This window comes from Polypterus senegalus, chromosome 7, assembly GCF_016835505.1.
Source record: "Polypterus senegalus isolate Bchr_013 chromosome 7, ASM1683550v1, whole genome shotgun sequence".
NCBI lineage: Eukaryota > Metazoa > Chordata > Cladistia > Polypteriformes > Polypteridae > Polypterus > Polypterus senegalus.
Genome location: NC_053160.1, coordinates 102,412,303 through 102,427,815, shown reverse-complemented (window position 1 = coordinate 102,427,815; position 15,513 = coordinate 102,412,303). Strand labels below are relative to the sequence as shown.

Sequence of the window (15,513 nt, the reverse complement as noted above, 5' to 3'; positions counted from 1 at the left end):
AGGGTGGTAAACAAACCAGACAAAAAACATACACAGCTAATGAGGAAGCTCGCCAAGTATGTTGAAGGCATAAGACATTCTAGGAGAAGATACATGACAAAGTAGCATGAAGACTGGTGACTATATGTAAGATATTCTGAAGAGTAAAATCAAAGTCCAAGAACCAGTAGTTGGTAACAATGAAAGTTTAATGCTAAGTTCTGAGAAATTTTTGAAAGACAGGGTGATGTCTGGGTTGACTACAGCTGTTGTTACCTCCTTCAACCCAGAAATCAAAAGTCATGAACCTGAGATGGATTAGGCAATGAAGCTACTAAACAACTGAGGTAGGTGCAACAGTGTCACTGCTATAATTATCCAAACAAAGTTCAAACAATAAATAAAGTGCAGTACTTCTTCTCTAACTAAATAAGTCAATAGAAATCCAGTAATGTCAGTGCTCTTGTGAACGTTTAAAGTCACAAAAAATAAATCCCAAAACAGGTTAAAATCAAAGGTTAAAAACAAAAGATCTGTCCTTTAAATTAATTCCAGATCCTTTGCTTTTTTATAAAACTGACTTCTTCTTTACTTATCTATGAGACATTCTCCAATTCTCTTAAATCCAGCTCATGTTCCCAGCACCATCCCATGGCATTCTATGGGGAGCCCACAAGTCCTGCTTCTTTCTCTTGCTGCTATCTTTCAGCCTTCAGTGAGAGCCCACTTGGAGCACTTAGTTGCTTGTGCTTGTTAAGCACTTAACATGAGAGATCCTGCCCTGGAACCACTGTCCACTCGCTCCATCAGTGCCACATTCCCAATGCCTGCCTCCTCTCCATAGCAGCACCAGCTGTCATAATCTTTTTTGTTTGTCTTTAATTTTCCTTACCCTTTCCTTCTGAAAGTCAAGATAAATAATAAATAATTAACAAATATTTATCAAATAGTATTCCCTTTTGGGAGAAAAATCCAATTCATTTATCAGAAGAAAGTAGTCTCTGATTCTGATGATGTAACTTTTTAAACCTTTCAGTTGCAATTGGAGAAATGTCACTACTCACAATATATCACATATCATTTTCCATGGTAAATAAGTTACTTGCCATAAAGACAAACCTGCTTCATATTGAACTGTAAAGAAACTGAGATTGGAACTGCCTCCCCATTGTTAAAGGGGACATAAACTATGAAACTTTTTACCATTTTAGCTGATTTGGTCCTAGGCACAATGCAGTGCCAAAACACCCCAGGTTCTTATGAATAGAATGTAGTGAAATTGAGCACATATGGGTCAGTTTAGGTCCATATGATATTCAAAAATATGATCTTTATTGTTCAATAGATATCAATTTCACTTGTAGCAATGGGATATCAAACATATTCAGAGATTTTGAGAAGGACCTTCTTTATAATTTATATTAGATTATTATATTTTTCTTTTCTTTCTTTTCCTTTTTTTCTTTGTGAGCTTTGTAAAATCACATAGACCTCTAGAACTTCAAATGACTCTTCAAGGGAAAGGGCACAAAACTCTTGCACCCAGATTTGAATTAAAATGAATTAAGAGTATTTGAGTGTGAAGTTGTGGATGGTAAATATATGTTAGATTTCATAACTTTTAGTTAATCTGGCACATGTTGTTTTGTTACAGATAAAGTTAATATATATGAAAAAGATGTAACTCTTTACCCCTCTACACTTGTTTAAGGAAAATGCATTGTTCTGTCATCAGCTGTCTTGTCCTCATTTTCCATTCTAAGGTCCAACCTCTTCTCCCTGTCTTCTACGTCTCCCTCTAAGTAGAGAGTGGTCTGCTTTTTATTTATTTTTTCCTATACTGTACATCTCTATTCTGGTGAGAAGAGTGGCTTGCCTTTCCTTTTGTGAACTTCACTAAGCAGGCAGTAAGCTGTCTCTCCTGTGTTTGGTCTTCTGTCTCTGTTCCTGTACTCATTTATAGCACAGACACTTTTATTATTATTATTATTATTATTGTATTGCTTTCCACATACACTGCCTATAATGTCCTCAATACTTAATGATATTTTTCAGGTACTTTCCTATTGTTGCTTTTTATTGCAGTGGCCCACACCCTGGCTCTTAGGGAGACCCTGACCACACAATTATGGTAACTCATAAAGACTCAGAAATAAAATGTCAAGATTGCCTCTGAACATTTTTGAGATTTCCTTTTAAGGCAGGGTGCAGAGCCACATCACTGTTGGTTTGTTTTACCCTCCTTTCGTACAATAATTCTTTTCTTTGTCTCTTCCCTTTTTCCTAACCTGTTTCCCCAATCTCATTTCCATTCTCATAACTTCTTCCTTTATTTGACTCTACTATTTTTTATTGTTTTTGTTTTTCTCTCTCATTTTTTTCTCCAATCCTTTTCCTTCTTCACGTCTCCTCACTGCTCTCTTTTCCTCTTCATTATTCCTCTGCCTTTATTACTTACATGTTTTCTCATTGTTCTCTCATCTATTTTTCCTAATTCATTTTTTTCAAAATCTGCTACTCCAACAAAAAATAATGACACCCCCATTTGCTCTTTTGCTGTCTGTACTAAATTTACATCTCTTTATCCCTCTATCCATGACCACACTTTTGCTTCCTCTCCTGCTCTTCCATTCCCTTGTTCTCCTCTTTCTCAGGCCCGGAGGGCTGTAACCTGTTTATCTACCACCTTCCCCAGGAGTTTGGAGACACCGAGCTCATGCAGATGTTCCTCCCTTTCGGTAATGTCATCTCCTCGAAAGTGTTTGTGGATCGAGCGACAAACCAAAGTAAATGCTTTGGTGGGTAAAAAGATAACACCTGTAAGATTATTTTAGAAAGCGCTGATCTTTGATAGCAAAGTAGCATAGAGAGGCAAGCTTACATGCAACACAGATTTGCCGAAGGGGGCAAGGGAGGGACAGCTTTTCTGAAGCACAGAAATTTTGCTTAACACTGGGGCTGCTCTGCACACAGGTTTGTGAGGCTGGTGCAATGACACCATCTTATCAAGGGATCCAGACGTATTAGTTTGCTTGGCTTACCACATGTATTTGAATGTCAATTCTGGATTGTATAAGAGAAGCTTAAGAGGATCATGTGGGGCTTTAAAAGTAGAAATACTAAAATAATATTGTTTTGTAAGTAATAGGCCTACCTTTTTCATTTTCACTTCTTCCCAATGTATTCAGTGCTTTGACACAATCTTATGAAGGAAAATGTACTGTAGGTGCTAAAAATGGAAGAATAAAGGTTTATAACGACAATGTCAAAATTGGAACTATCTAGTGAATGCAGATAAACATAAAGAAATTATGTATATGAATTCTGGAATCTTCAGAAGGCAGCAGGTAGCAGTGATGTCTCCTCTTAACAGTGCCACTGCTAAAATAGAATGTAGGTAGAAGTATCCAGGCAACATAAGTTACTACTGCAAAAGTAAGAAAACGTATTACATTGTATTACGTTGTCTGGGTGTGTATTTGACATAATTTTCCAATTTGTGTATTAACAATCCAACAAACCTTCATTTTAGTGAGTGACTTCTTACTATGAGCACCATCTCCAAGCACCCCAACAGTTTAATATTTCATTATGATGGTTTACATTTATTTAATTTGTAGTGAAACCCTGACTTATGGGGTGTGACAAGGTCACAAAAAAGATGTGTGTAGTTATTCTGCCACTATACTTTAAAAATGAGAGATGGATGGAATTAGGTCAACACTTAAGCCCTGCTTTATTTGTCAACCCCGCCACTTCAATATTAAGCAAACACACTGGAAAAAATGTATAAATAAATTGGATATACAGTATTACACACTAAAAATATACAAGTACTTACATGCACAACAAAAAAGTAATACTGTATTAAACATATAAAACATTAAGTATGCCCCTGTTTCACTCCCCTAGACAATATATACAGTCCAAAACATTCTTAATGTGAGTAATATATGTGAATCCCAAAATACAGTGAACAGATTATCTGGTACAAAAGAGGTCATGGATAGTCCTCCATTTAAAACTGCTTCCCAGAAGAAGGATTAAACAAAAGTCAAACATCCTGCTGTATCCTTCTGTACTTGTTTGTATAATTACAGTCCCTAAAGAAACACAAACTACAATTCCCACATTTCTTCAGGTACAGGCAAGCCATAATTGTGTGCCACATTATACAGGATGCTAAATGCTTACACAATGCAACACACTAGTTGGAAAAAGCACTTGCGACTGTGTAGAGTTGCAGTTTTTATAGGCACTCCTGCTAAAGATGATGTAATGCCAGCTCATTATTTTGGTCATTCGCCCGTGGCTGATGTAACTTGTCCAGCGAAGTGCATGCAGTTGACTACTCCAGTTACTTTTGTAAAACCAGACATTGCCGCAAATTGTGCTTTAATGTTTACCAGTTCAACCACAGTGAAAGGAAATCTTATATATATGGATAACAAGCACATGATACCATCCTATACAGCTGGCATGGCACATCTCGGTGATGTGTGTGAAATATGCAATTGGTCAGCAAGTTGCTTTTAAAAAGTTCCTGTTGCTGAAAACCCGAGGATAGACAGAACTTTCAAAGGAGCAGGTAGGGCACAATTCCTTAAAATCTGCCTTTGTAGAGCGAGTGCCAGTTCAACACACAGCTCCAAGAGGATACCTCTTGAAAATCGAAACCGACTTAGAAGCTAGTCATCATCACCTATAAATGTACTCTCACTTTTAATTCTTCCATTTGCAATGTTGTCTAACAACGCTACAGCAGCTACAATATGGTAGTTTGAAAAGTATGTCCATTCCGTGCACTATTATATTGTTACAGAATGATTAAAATCAAGTGAATTAAATTTGTAAATGATATGTAATTAATTTCTGTGTATTTGATAACACCTGCATAATGGATGCAAATATAAAAAACGAAGGGAAATGACACAGAAACAGTAGCACTGCTTTGACACCGAGTGTCACTGCGGCCGCCAAATGAGGCTGCCATAAAATTGTGCGTGGCTTTATGCTGTTTAATTTTTATACATCTCCAAGTGAGTATGGAAATGGGTATACATAACATTTTTGTGTTTTTAAGATGGTGTTTGAAAGCTTTATTCAGTTTCAATGAAATGGTTGGGAGGGAATGGGTAGGAGGTCAGCAGCCTGCAGTTACAAGTAAATAGAGAAGACAGTAAAAGATCAGCAAAGCAAGAGATGATAAATTACAAAAAAAGGCACCGAAAACAACTGCAAAAATCTGAAGGCCAGCAAAACAAGAGGCATCAAGCTGAGGACTATACAGTTAAAAGGCAAACCATCAGTAGGAGGACAGCCAGGTCAAAAGAAGTCCATAGACAAGGAAATCTGTAAGTGACAGATGACTTTAGAAGGACAGTGGATGAAGAGAATTTAAATGTAGACTTACTTTAAAGAAGATTAATGTCGAAAAGATTGATGACAAGCTCATGACGAAATACAAATAAAAAAACATGTGGAAATGAGGGAACAACTTGACAAATTTTGGTTAGTCGTTTGCAGTTAGATTTTGTTTTTATATTCAGAGGGCTACTTATATTCCTTTCATTAAAATAATTTCAGACAAAAAAAGTATTAAAAATATTAAATTCCTGAAGCACAGTGTTAGAAAGAAGTCTCTAGTTTCATTTCAAGTTTCCAACATAAACACATAACTCAGCTGGATGGCACCTCTTATAAATGAATTGGGTACAACAACAGGATTCCAAAATTTGGTCTAAGCATTTGTAAACCAGATCATGTTAATAATCATGTGGCATGACATCCGTTTCAAAAGTGGAAACATGTTTCAGTGATCACATTTCTAGCTTTGAGTGTTGTCAGGTTTCCCCACAGCATTTTTTCATGATGACCCTCTCTCTATGCTTAATTTTATTGTTTATTTGTTTAAGTGTATCTTCAAGGGGAGCAATACCTTTTGCTAACGCGGCACCTGAACCTCATTTTAAAATGTGTGCTCTGCCTTATCCTTAAAATATGAAATCATTTATTAAATGTTAGTTAAATGTCTTGGGTTTGCTGGATACATGATGCCAATGGAGTCAGTTATGGTATTCTTTTAACATGTACATTGGCATCTTCTATGGCAAAAAGTATCCATCTCTCAGAGAATGACACACTGGCACACAGACTGCTATCATCAGATGGATCTTTAGTCAAAGCACTGGCCCCTAAATCCCTCAGCAGCTGTTGCTCTTCTTGAAATGCTGAAGCCACCAGTACTAAGGCTGCCTGAAGCAACAGCAGATGGGCTTCATGTGTTCCTCTGCCAGGATCTGCAGCTGTGAATGCATTTGCTATTGGAGGCTCCAGCTTGGCCAGTCAACAAGCCTTTTTCGACATAAAGCATTATCAGCATATTGTCTTTCAGGAAAACAAGACCAGATGCCTAGAACATGTCACTCTGCCTTCATTCAATTTTTGGTCAACATTTTGACATACTTGAGTTATCTGTGTTGTTTAGTTTAAAGGCTACACACATTTAGATGAATTTCGAGAATTTTCTTATTACTGAACATATTCAAGAATGCCCTCACACCACCTGAGTGAAAAAATTAGGCTTCGTACACACCTTGTCCAGAGTAAGGTTTTTGGCCTTTTTGTCTTAAAGTGCCATAGTACATGGTTTTATCCAGCCCATTATTTGCACCTTTAAATAAACGTATTGATTAAGGTATTTTTAGTTTTGATGAAATATTAGAAAATATTGCCTTTATAATACTGTACTTTGTTATTATTCTTTATGATAGATACTATATGTACAAATGCACACTATAAACTAAAAATGTTCTTTTGAGTGATAAAAAAATAAAATCACCATAATTATTTATTGCTCAAAATGAGTTAAACACTGTAATAAAGTACTGAAATGCACAAACAGTAGAATGAAATTTGAAGAACAGGTGTACAAATAACAATGAACTATGCATAGTTTATAAAGTGAGAGTTATCACAGTTAGGAAGGACAAGCAGGACAACTGACGTAGAACCAATGAGGACAGAAGCTTAGAGATAGGCCATTTAAAATCTAATGACTCTACAGGAGACTGAATTTTATTTAGTTATTTATTTTCTTTTTATTATGCATCTTAGGCTGCCTGCGGTGGGCTGACGCCCTGTCCAGGGTTTGTTTCCTGCCTTGCGCCCTGTGTTGGCTGGGATTTGCTCCAGCAGACCCCCCGTGACCCTGTAGTTAGGATATAGCGCATTGGATAATGGATAGATGGATGGATCTTAGGCCTGCTGTGTTTACATGATATTTATAAACTGGGCTTCATACAGTAGAAAATGACTTTGACTAAAAAGCACCGCTCATAAATGGGTTTTGGAAACCTCATATATTGATTGCCGTAGGACTCACAAGTTAATGAACTTTAAAAAGAACAAAAGCTCATTTTATACATGTCACACCTGAAAGGTATCTATAGGTATGAAATTATATTGTCTGAAGAGCTTGACACAAAGAATTATACTTCCAAATTCTGTTCAACGAAACATAAAGAGAGAAAAAAGACAACAAAATCAAAATGTCTTTTTATTTTAACAAGAAATATGAAAAATAAAGCAGCAGCGATCATGAATAAATTTGAAAAAAAAATTGTTTGATGACCAAGTTCTACGTGCATTTGCTTACAACCTGTCTATATTTGAAGGGCACACTCTTTACTAAAAAACTTGTTTTCTGACTGTAGCAAGAGCTGCTTTCTGAATATGCTAATTTCAGTTGGATATTAAAGGCTACCTAGCAATAACTTAAGCATCTATCAGTTTTCTAAATAGATTATCAAAGTTAGGATTTCTCAGAGCTGGTGTCTATTCCAGCAACAGGTTAATTATTACAGTAAACATAGTTCATGAAGACATCCACACTTACTCACACATTCTGTGTTTCCATTGGTTGAATAAATATTTTTTGCAATAAAATAAAAATATGTTAAATAGCTGTTTGCAAATTGTTTCTCTGAGCAGCTTGTTTCAGTCCATCTGATTTTTAACACTAAAAATGATTCATGTAATGATATCTTTTCCTGAAAAAACTGCTTTTGCAAAAAAATTTTTTTTGATGTGTTTCCACCCTGTATCGCAAATTATCTTCTCTTTCCATGACTTTTCCATATCTTATTCATAAGCGTGGCAAATAAATTTAATTAAAAATAAAAAAAACAAATTAAAATAGATTAAATAGACAACTTATTAATATTGGAAAATGTCTAATAATTTGTATGTCTCAGGTAACTGCTCTAGATAATAACATATAGCGACAACAGTGCCAAAACGAAAGAGTTGCACATATGTTTCATAAGGACAGCCATTTTAATTTGCCATAAACCAGAATGCACATCACAAAGTTCTGTGAGGTTGTAGTTGAGAAGCTGTAAGCCTATACCTACAAAACTTGTCAAGGTCAGCATCTGAAATACTATGTAGTTATTATACACGGCCATTTCTCAGACCACCACATATTCACTAGCTACGTGTTCCAACCTGAAAACGCATTACCATAGCTTTATACAAATTGGTAATGCACTAAGTATAGAGTTGTGGGAGAGATATGGTCAATATGACCACCTCCTACCACTGTGCTTATGCGGAGTGCAAGGACATTGAAGAGAGAATGGTGCACAGGTGCAATAAAATACAAAATATTGTGGAAATAAACAGGATTGTCTACGGCAATACTTTGGTACCCTTTGTGCCACAGGTGTAAGGTGTAGTTGATGGAATGTATATACCTATTATTCCTCAACTGAAGGTTACCACAATAACATTAACTGCAAAGAATGAAGATCTATAATTCTTTAGGTGCTTGTCAACCAACAAGTGTTTAATCCAAGACATTTGTGTTGGCACACCTGGAAGTGTACATGATGCAGCTGTATTCACGACAACAACTTATACAGGTATGTAAAACAATTTCAAGACCCCTAATTATTAAAAACACGTAGAAAAAACACATCAGCCTATTTTTTAATAACTTTACCTATTATTTCACTTTTGAAAGTGACATTGTGCATTATGAAAAACTGCATGTATTATTATTTTGACAGGCTGTTTAATTTGTTATAGGAGATGTAATTAAAATCCAGTCACATTACTCCAAGTTAATGCATAACTGCATATTTTTTCTGTTAAAAATCCTTCCACTACAGTAATTTGCAACATTTCAAGTATCAACAATCGATTTATCCGTTGAAAAAGAATGGAAAAAAGATTAATCAACATATGTAAAATATTAGTGATAAATAATATTTCCATTGTCTATATCAACAAACATTTCAAAGCTTTAAAACATTATTCAGAGACAATGTTTTCAATGGAAACCTGGTTACAGAGTAAATATAGAACTGTCTTTAACCTGTAAGTGAGATGTGGGAAAAAATCCATGTAGACATTGGGATCTGAACATAAGAACTTGGGTGCTGTGAGGCAGTAGCATTAACTTCTGCATCACTACTCCATCTTTCCTAAAGACCATACAGTCCTCCATATATGTCTTATTTGCATTATTATTATTCCACCACATTTCATAGTATCTGTCATGATGTCAACAAAGAGGTATATCAGGCGAATGAATTTAATAAAATGTATATGTATGTATGTCCTTGGAATATGGCAAGTCATATTCAGTTTTGGACATACCTTAAATGAGTTAATGATATGTGAAAGGGTGTTTCAGATATACAGTAAAAGTGCTATGCAATCTCATTAACTAACTTTGTGTTAATTTTGCAATACTTTAAGAATTACCAAAATATCCTCCTTGTCATTTTGTGATATCACGATATGGTTTTGTCTGTAAATGCCCATTCTTTTAAATAATTTTTTTTTTTTATGCAAAAATGTCATGAAATTTAAAGGAAGTAATTTTCAGATGGCTGATAAAGAACAGGAGACTATTTTAGGACATCTTGAAGTGCAATTAAGATATCTTAATACGTTATTTTAAGTTATCTGAAAAAGAACCAGAAGATACTTTAATACATTAATTGTAAAGTCCACCTCATTCATGATAGAATTTTGAGAGCCAGTGGAAATGATATTATATCATGAAATACAATTAAGAGTTATTTCCATTTCAAATATTCAAAATAAATTGTAATATGTCTGTACTTGATTTTTGAGATATTAAATAAGTTCCTATTTACTTTTTGATTAAAATATAGGATGTTCATAGTAACATGACAGGGACTTAAAATATATTTCAAGAAATCTCGAAATATATGTAGGATATCAAAATAGCATCCTGCGCATTCTTACCTATCATAAAATAGAAAAGAAACCAATTGCAAAAGTAGGTATTTTCACAGGAAGTGGCTTTGGGACATCATGAAAAGAACAACACTGTCTAGGTGTCTCAAAATGAATTGCATGGAGAAACTGTAAGCTATCTCAGGCTATCTTAAAATGCATTTCATGGGTCTGAAAATCAGAAAAGCATTTTATGGTATTTCAAATGCATTTTCACATACAATTAAGAGGTCAAAGTTAGAATTTAGTAGTAGCTCCTTGTTTAGGGTTATCTGATTTTTGTGATACTATGTGATAGTTCAGTCTTCAGCTTTTTATACAATAAGGATTTATTGATTATCATGTTTCACAGGTATATTGCATGGTACTATGAGGCAAATTGCTGCTTTATTAGTGGATGTAGAGATTAGGTTGTTCTGTTGTCCAGACATTTTTCAAAACTCATTCCAGACAAACACAGAGGAATGCCATTTAAACAGTGTACAAAGAGCATCCAGAGAGACATAAAGGAGAGTGTTGCTTTGTGTACCACAGAAAAGAACAGCTTAACCATAGATTAGGTTTGTTCTAGACTAATGACTAATATAAATCTTACAGGCTTAGAGAGCTGTTGTAGTGAAGACAGGAATTGGGTAGCTTAACAGATGCTTTGGAAACTCTTATTATGGGACACTGTTTGTCTTTTTTCAAACTTCATGGGACTTTTTCTACCTGAAAATGTTACACATCATTAATCTGTACAAACAGCAGCTCCACCCTGATCTTAATGATTATAGATTTTTTGGTAAACTTGAAATGTATTAACATTTTAAACTGGAGAAATGTGTTCGGATTTTCTTTTCCTAGTTAGGATTCTAGCAGCTGCATTCTGCACTCGTTGCAAGTGATTTATGTCTTTTTTTGGTAGTCCTGAGAGGAGTGCGTTACAGTAATCTAGTCTACTGAAAACAAAAGCGTGAATTAATTTCTCTGCATCTTTCAATGATATAAGAGGTCTAACTTTTGCTATGTTTCTTAAGTGAAAAAATGCTGTCCTAGTGGTCTGATGAATATGCGATTTAAAATTCAGATTACAGTTAACTGTTACCCCTAAGTTTTTTACTTCCGTCTTAACTTTTAATCCTAGTGCATCAAGTTTATTTCTGATAACCTCATTGAATCCATTATTGCCAATTACTAAAATTTCAGTTTTCTCTTTATTTAGTTTGAGAAAATTACTATTCATCCATTCAGAAATACCAGTAAGACATTGCGTTAGTGAATCAAGAGAGTCAGAGTCATCAGGTGCTATTGATAAGTACAGCTGTGTGTCATCAGCATAGCTGTGGTAGCTCACGTTGTAACCTGAGATAATCTGACCTAACGGAAGCATATAGATAGAGAAAAGCAGCAGACCCAGGATAGAGCCTTGTGGAACACCATATAGAATATCATGTGTCTTTGAGTTGTGATTACCACAACTCACAAAGAATTTTCTACCTGCCAGGTAGGATTCAAACCAATTTAAGACACTGCCAGAGAGGCCCACCCATTGACTAAGGCGATTTCTAAGAATATTGTGATCAATGGTGTCAAATGCAGCACTCAGATCTAAGAGGATGAGAACAGATAAATGGCCTCTGTCTGCATTTACCCAAGTCATTTACTACTTTAACGAGTGCAGTTTCTGTGCTGTGATTTGTTCTGAAGCCTGACTGAAATTTATCAAGAATAGCATGTTTATTGAGGTGGTCATTTAACTGCATAATGACTGCCTTCTCTAGAATTTTACTTAAGAAGGGCAGGTTAGAGATGGGTCTAAAATTTTCAAAGGCAGAGAGGTCAAGATTATTTTTCTTGAGCAGGGGTTTAACTACAGCAGTCTTAAGACAGTCTGGGAAGACCCCGTATCTAATGACGAATTAACTATGTCCAGAATATTATCAATTAGCACGCCTGATACTTCTTTGAAAAACCTTGTTGGTATTGGATCAAGGACGCAGGTGGAGGGTTTCAGTTGAGAGATTATACTATGTAATTCAGGTAAATCTATCCTGGTGAAAGAATTTAATTTGTTTATAATGGAGTACCGGGGCTTTGGAGGTTCTGCAGTGTTGGGGAGATATACTATGTTATCTCTAATATCATTAATTTTTTGATTGAAAAATACAGCAATGTTCTCATAGGTTTCACTGGAAGTATTCTGGGGGCATTCCTTTGTGTTACCTGGGTTTAACAATTGTAGAAAATAAGACTCTGGGATTACTAGCATTGTTATTTATAATATTAGAGAAATAGCAGCGCCTCTAAAGACGGACTGTGTATTCTGTTATTTTAACCTTCAATATCTCATAATGGATAGTTAGTTTAGTTTTCCTCCATTTATGCTCAGCTCTACGACATGTTCTTTTTAAATCAGACACTCTTTGGGTCTTCCATGGAATAACAATACTAGAAGATTTTTTAACTGTCTTTTCAGGTGCAACTATGTCAACAGCAGTTCTTACTTTAGAATTAAAGTTTCCCACTTTTCTATTTACATTATCCTCGCTATTATAGTTGGCATTATAAATGGACTGATTGCTTAGAATGTTTGTAAGTTTTAAAGCTGCTGATGAGTCAAAGAAGCGTTTTTTAACAAAATGCTTCTCATGAGTGTTTTCTATTTTTATTTCTATATTAAATAGTAGAAGGAAATGTTCTGATAGACCATTAATGTCTGTCCAGTGTTACTTCTTGAAAATTTTCAGTGCTTCATTTCATACTGTACCCTTCTGAATATTTATGAAGCATTTTGACCATGGAAAAAGCGCTATAAACTACTGTGTAATAATAATAATAATAATAATAATAATAATTATAATTATAATTATTATTATTATTATTATTATTATTATATAATGAAATCCATACTTTGTGAAATGTATATTGAGCATAGCTGACCCAAATTTGTTGTAGTTGATAAGTTAACCAATTACACACTTCGCCCCAAGCTAGCCCACAACATAGATTGATTTTTACAAGAGTAAATGCTGTCTTCAGAGTTTAAATGGCATTCTCATAAAATTCATAAAATATTACATTCACAGACAATTTAAATCTTCCCACTTAAAAAAGAATGCATGTACTTTGAACTAAGTTGTCACCCTAAATGTGTCTAGAACTGATTACCATGCTTATTTTTATGTCCTTTTTGTGTACCTTTAAACTTAAAGTTAAACCATGTAAAAAGGGGGAAAAGGAAAAAGTAACAGAAACATTTTAATATGTCCATTTCAATGTATGTGACTCGTCATTATCCAAGAGTCAGTCAGATTCTATTTTTTTGCTTTATCTTATTAATCACATTACAAAGAATTAGGCAAACAAAAAACTTTAATCATTAATTCTTACACAAATTTGTTATGAAATGAAATGAGTATCAACACCCCTGCCCTACCTCATCCAAATAAAAAGCCCAATATACATCAGTTTTGCTATATGTTGAGCCATTATAATGTTTAACAGAGGCCTGTCTTATTTATTTACACACACACACACACACACACACATTTTATATATATATATGCTGTACATCTAATGAAGTATGTATCCAAAGGATTGTCTGTAAAAAATCTGAAAGCAAGCCACTTCTCAAACACCTCGCTCAATCCGCAATGTGCCACTTTGCCTGACCTTCTTTCCTCACATCAGATTTGTTCTGACAGACTACTTTGTATTCCAAATTCTGTAGTGCCATTTTTGGTGAGTTTGTTTGCTTTTCTAGCTAACTGAAATAACTCACTGATAATTTTCAGATTAGCCTGTTATCCTTTTCTGGTACACATCTATATATATATATAATTCACTAAGTCACCCGACCAAGGGATACGCACAACAGAGCCCCGCCCGCCAACTCTAATCCTCCTTCCGCGTCCACCCTCGCTATCGAGGCATGCATACTGCCTGCTCATGTGCCCGCATGCCTTAATAGTCTTACTCCCACTGGCATGCCTCCGCATAAACTCAAAATTAAAATTGGTTCAGTCGTCATGCTTCTCAGAAACCTCGTGCCAGCAAAAGGTCTCTGTGATGGAACTAGACTTCCTGTTACCAGCATTCACCGCAATGTACTGGAGTGTAAAACTATCGCGGCTGCTACCTCACAAACTGTCCTAATTCCCTGGATTTCAATGACCCCATCAGATTAAAATTTGCCTTTTACTTTTACATGCAGACAATTTCCTGTTAGATTGGCCTTTGCAATGACAAAACTAAAAACAAATTTAAAAAAAAACTCACAAAAAGTTCTTACTGCCATAAAATGTTTAAGAAAGCTCCCATTTGTGAGAATTTTTGGAGACTTTATCTACAAAGATGGACAAGGAATTTACTGCACTGTCTCCTAAATTAAGAGTGTGGTGATAATGTTAATGCTGTTCTATATACTGTATGATGGCAGAGATGTAGTCCACAAGTAGAAGTGAATAGAAGGTGAATGCATTACTGAAAAGCCAGGACCATACTCATAACCAGGAAGACTAGGAAATACAAAAAAACTCTCATCACTATGGCAGAAATCATGATCAAATGACATGGCAAAGTTATTGTGTTTAGTCAAAAAAATGGCAAATGTCAAAGCTGTAATACACAAACCAAAATCAAAGTCAAAAGATAATAACTTTTTTATTCCCAACCTTGGATATATGCTGAGATGTATAGCCATCTTAAACAACTTACAAAATTGTGGCATCCATAGCCAAGATAAAATAGTGTTACAATAGCACAAAAATATAACTTTGAATTATAATTATAAGCCTCAAACAAAACTAAAGCACAAAATGATAGTGTAACTAAAATCAGTATAATTTAAAGTCCAAGAAAAAAATATATAAGAAATTAAAGAAAAATATATGAACTTGATGGAAAAATAAAGGTACTGACAGTTTATTACATAGCCCATCTAAGGCCAACTCCAGATGCATCCAAGAAGTTTGCCAGAGTGTTGTAGATTAAAAGTACGTAATAATCTAGAAGCAAGGAGGAGAAGAATTTGAGAATATGAGATTTTATCCCAACAAATATGTAAGAAGAAAGTTTAGAGCATAATGCAGAGATTAACAATGCAATCACTCCTAAAGTTACAAAACACAAAAAAATAACCAATATAAAGAGTGAGGGGAGAAACAGGTCTTTAATTCCCAAAGTTCTGTCTTATTTAAATGTCTGTTTGTGCCCCTTGATTTTATTATTTACGCTACATTGCTAATCTCAGTATTTGCATCTTGTTTATGTATGTTATTT

The 15,513-nt window shown here is 34.9% G+C and overlaps 1 protein-coding gene across 19 annotated transcripts in view; it reads left to right on the top strand.

Moving 5' to 3' along the window:
- The window catches only part of celf4 (CUGBP, Elav-like family member 4), a 1,212,964-nt gene that overhangs the window by 1,113,047 nt on the left and 84,404 nt on the right, over positions 1-15,513 (top strand). For 12 of the 19 annotated variants that reach the window (XM_039759130.1, XM_039759123.1, XM_039759118.1 and 9 more), the window contains one exon: positions 2,634-2,777. The exons of 3 other annotated variants lie outside the window; for them this stretch is intronic. In XM_039759130.1, the coding sequence (XP_039615064.1) occupies positions 2,634-2,777 (144 nt within the window). The remainder of the gene's footprint in view (positions 1-2,633; positions 2,778-15,513) is intronic. 4 more of the 19 variants (XM_039759132.1, XM_039759131.1, XM_039759120.1 and 1 more) reach the window with 2 other exon arrangements.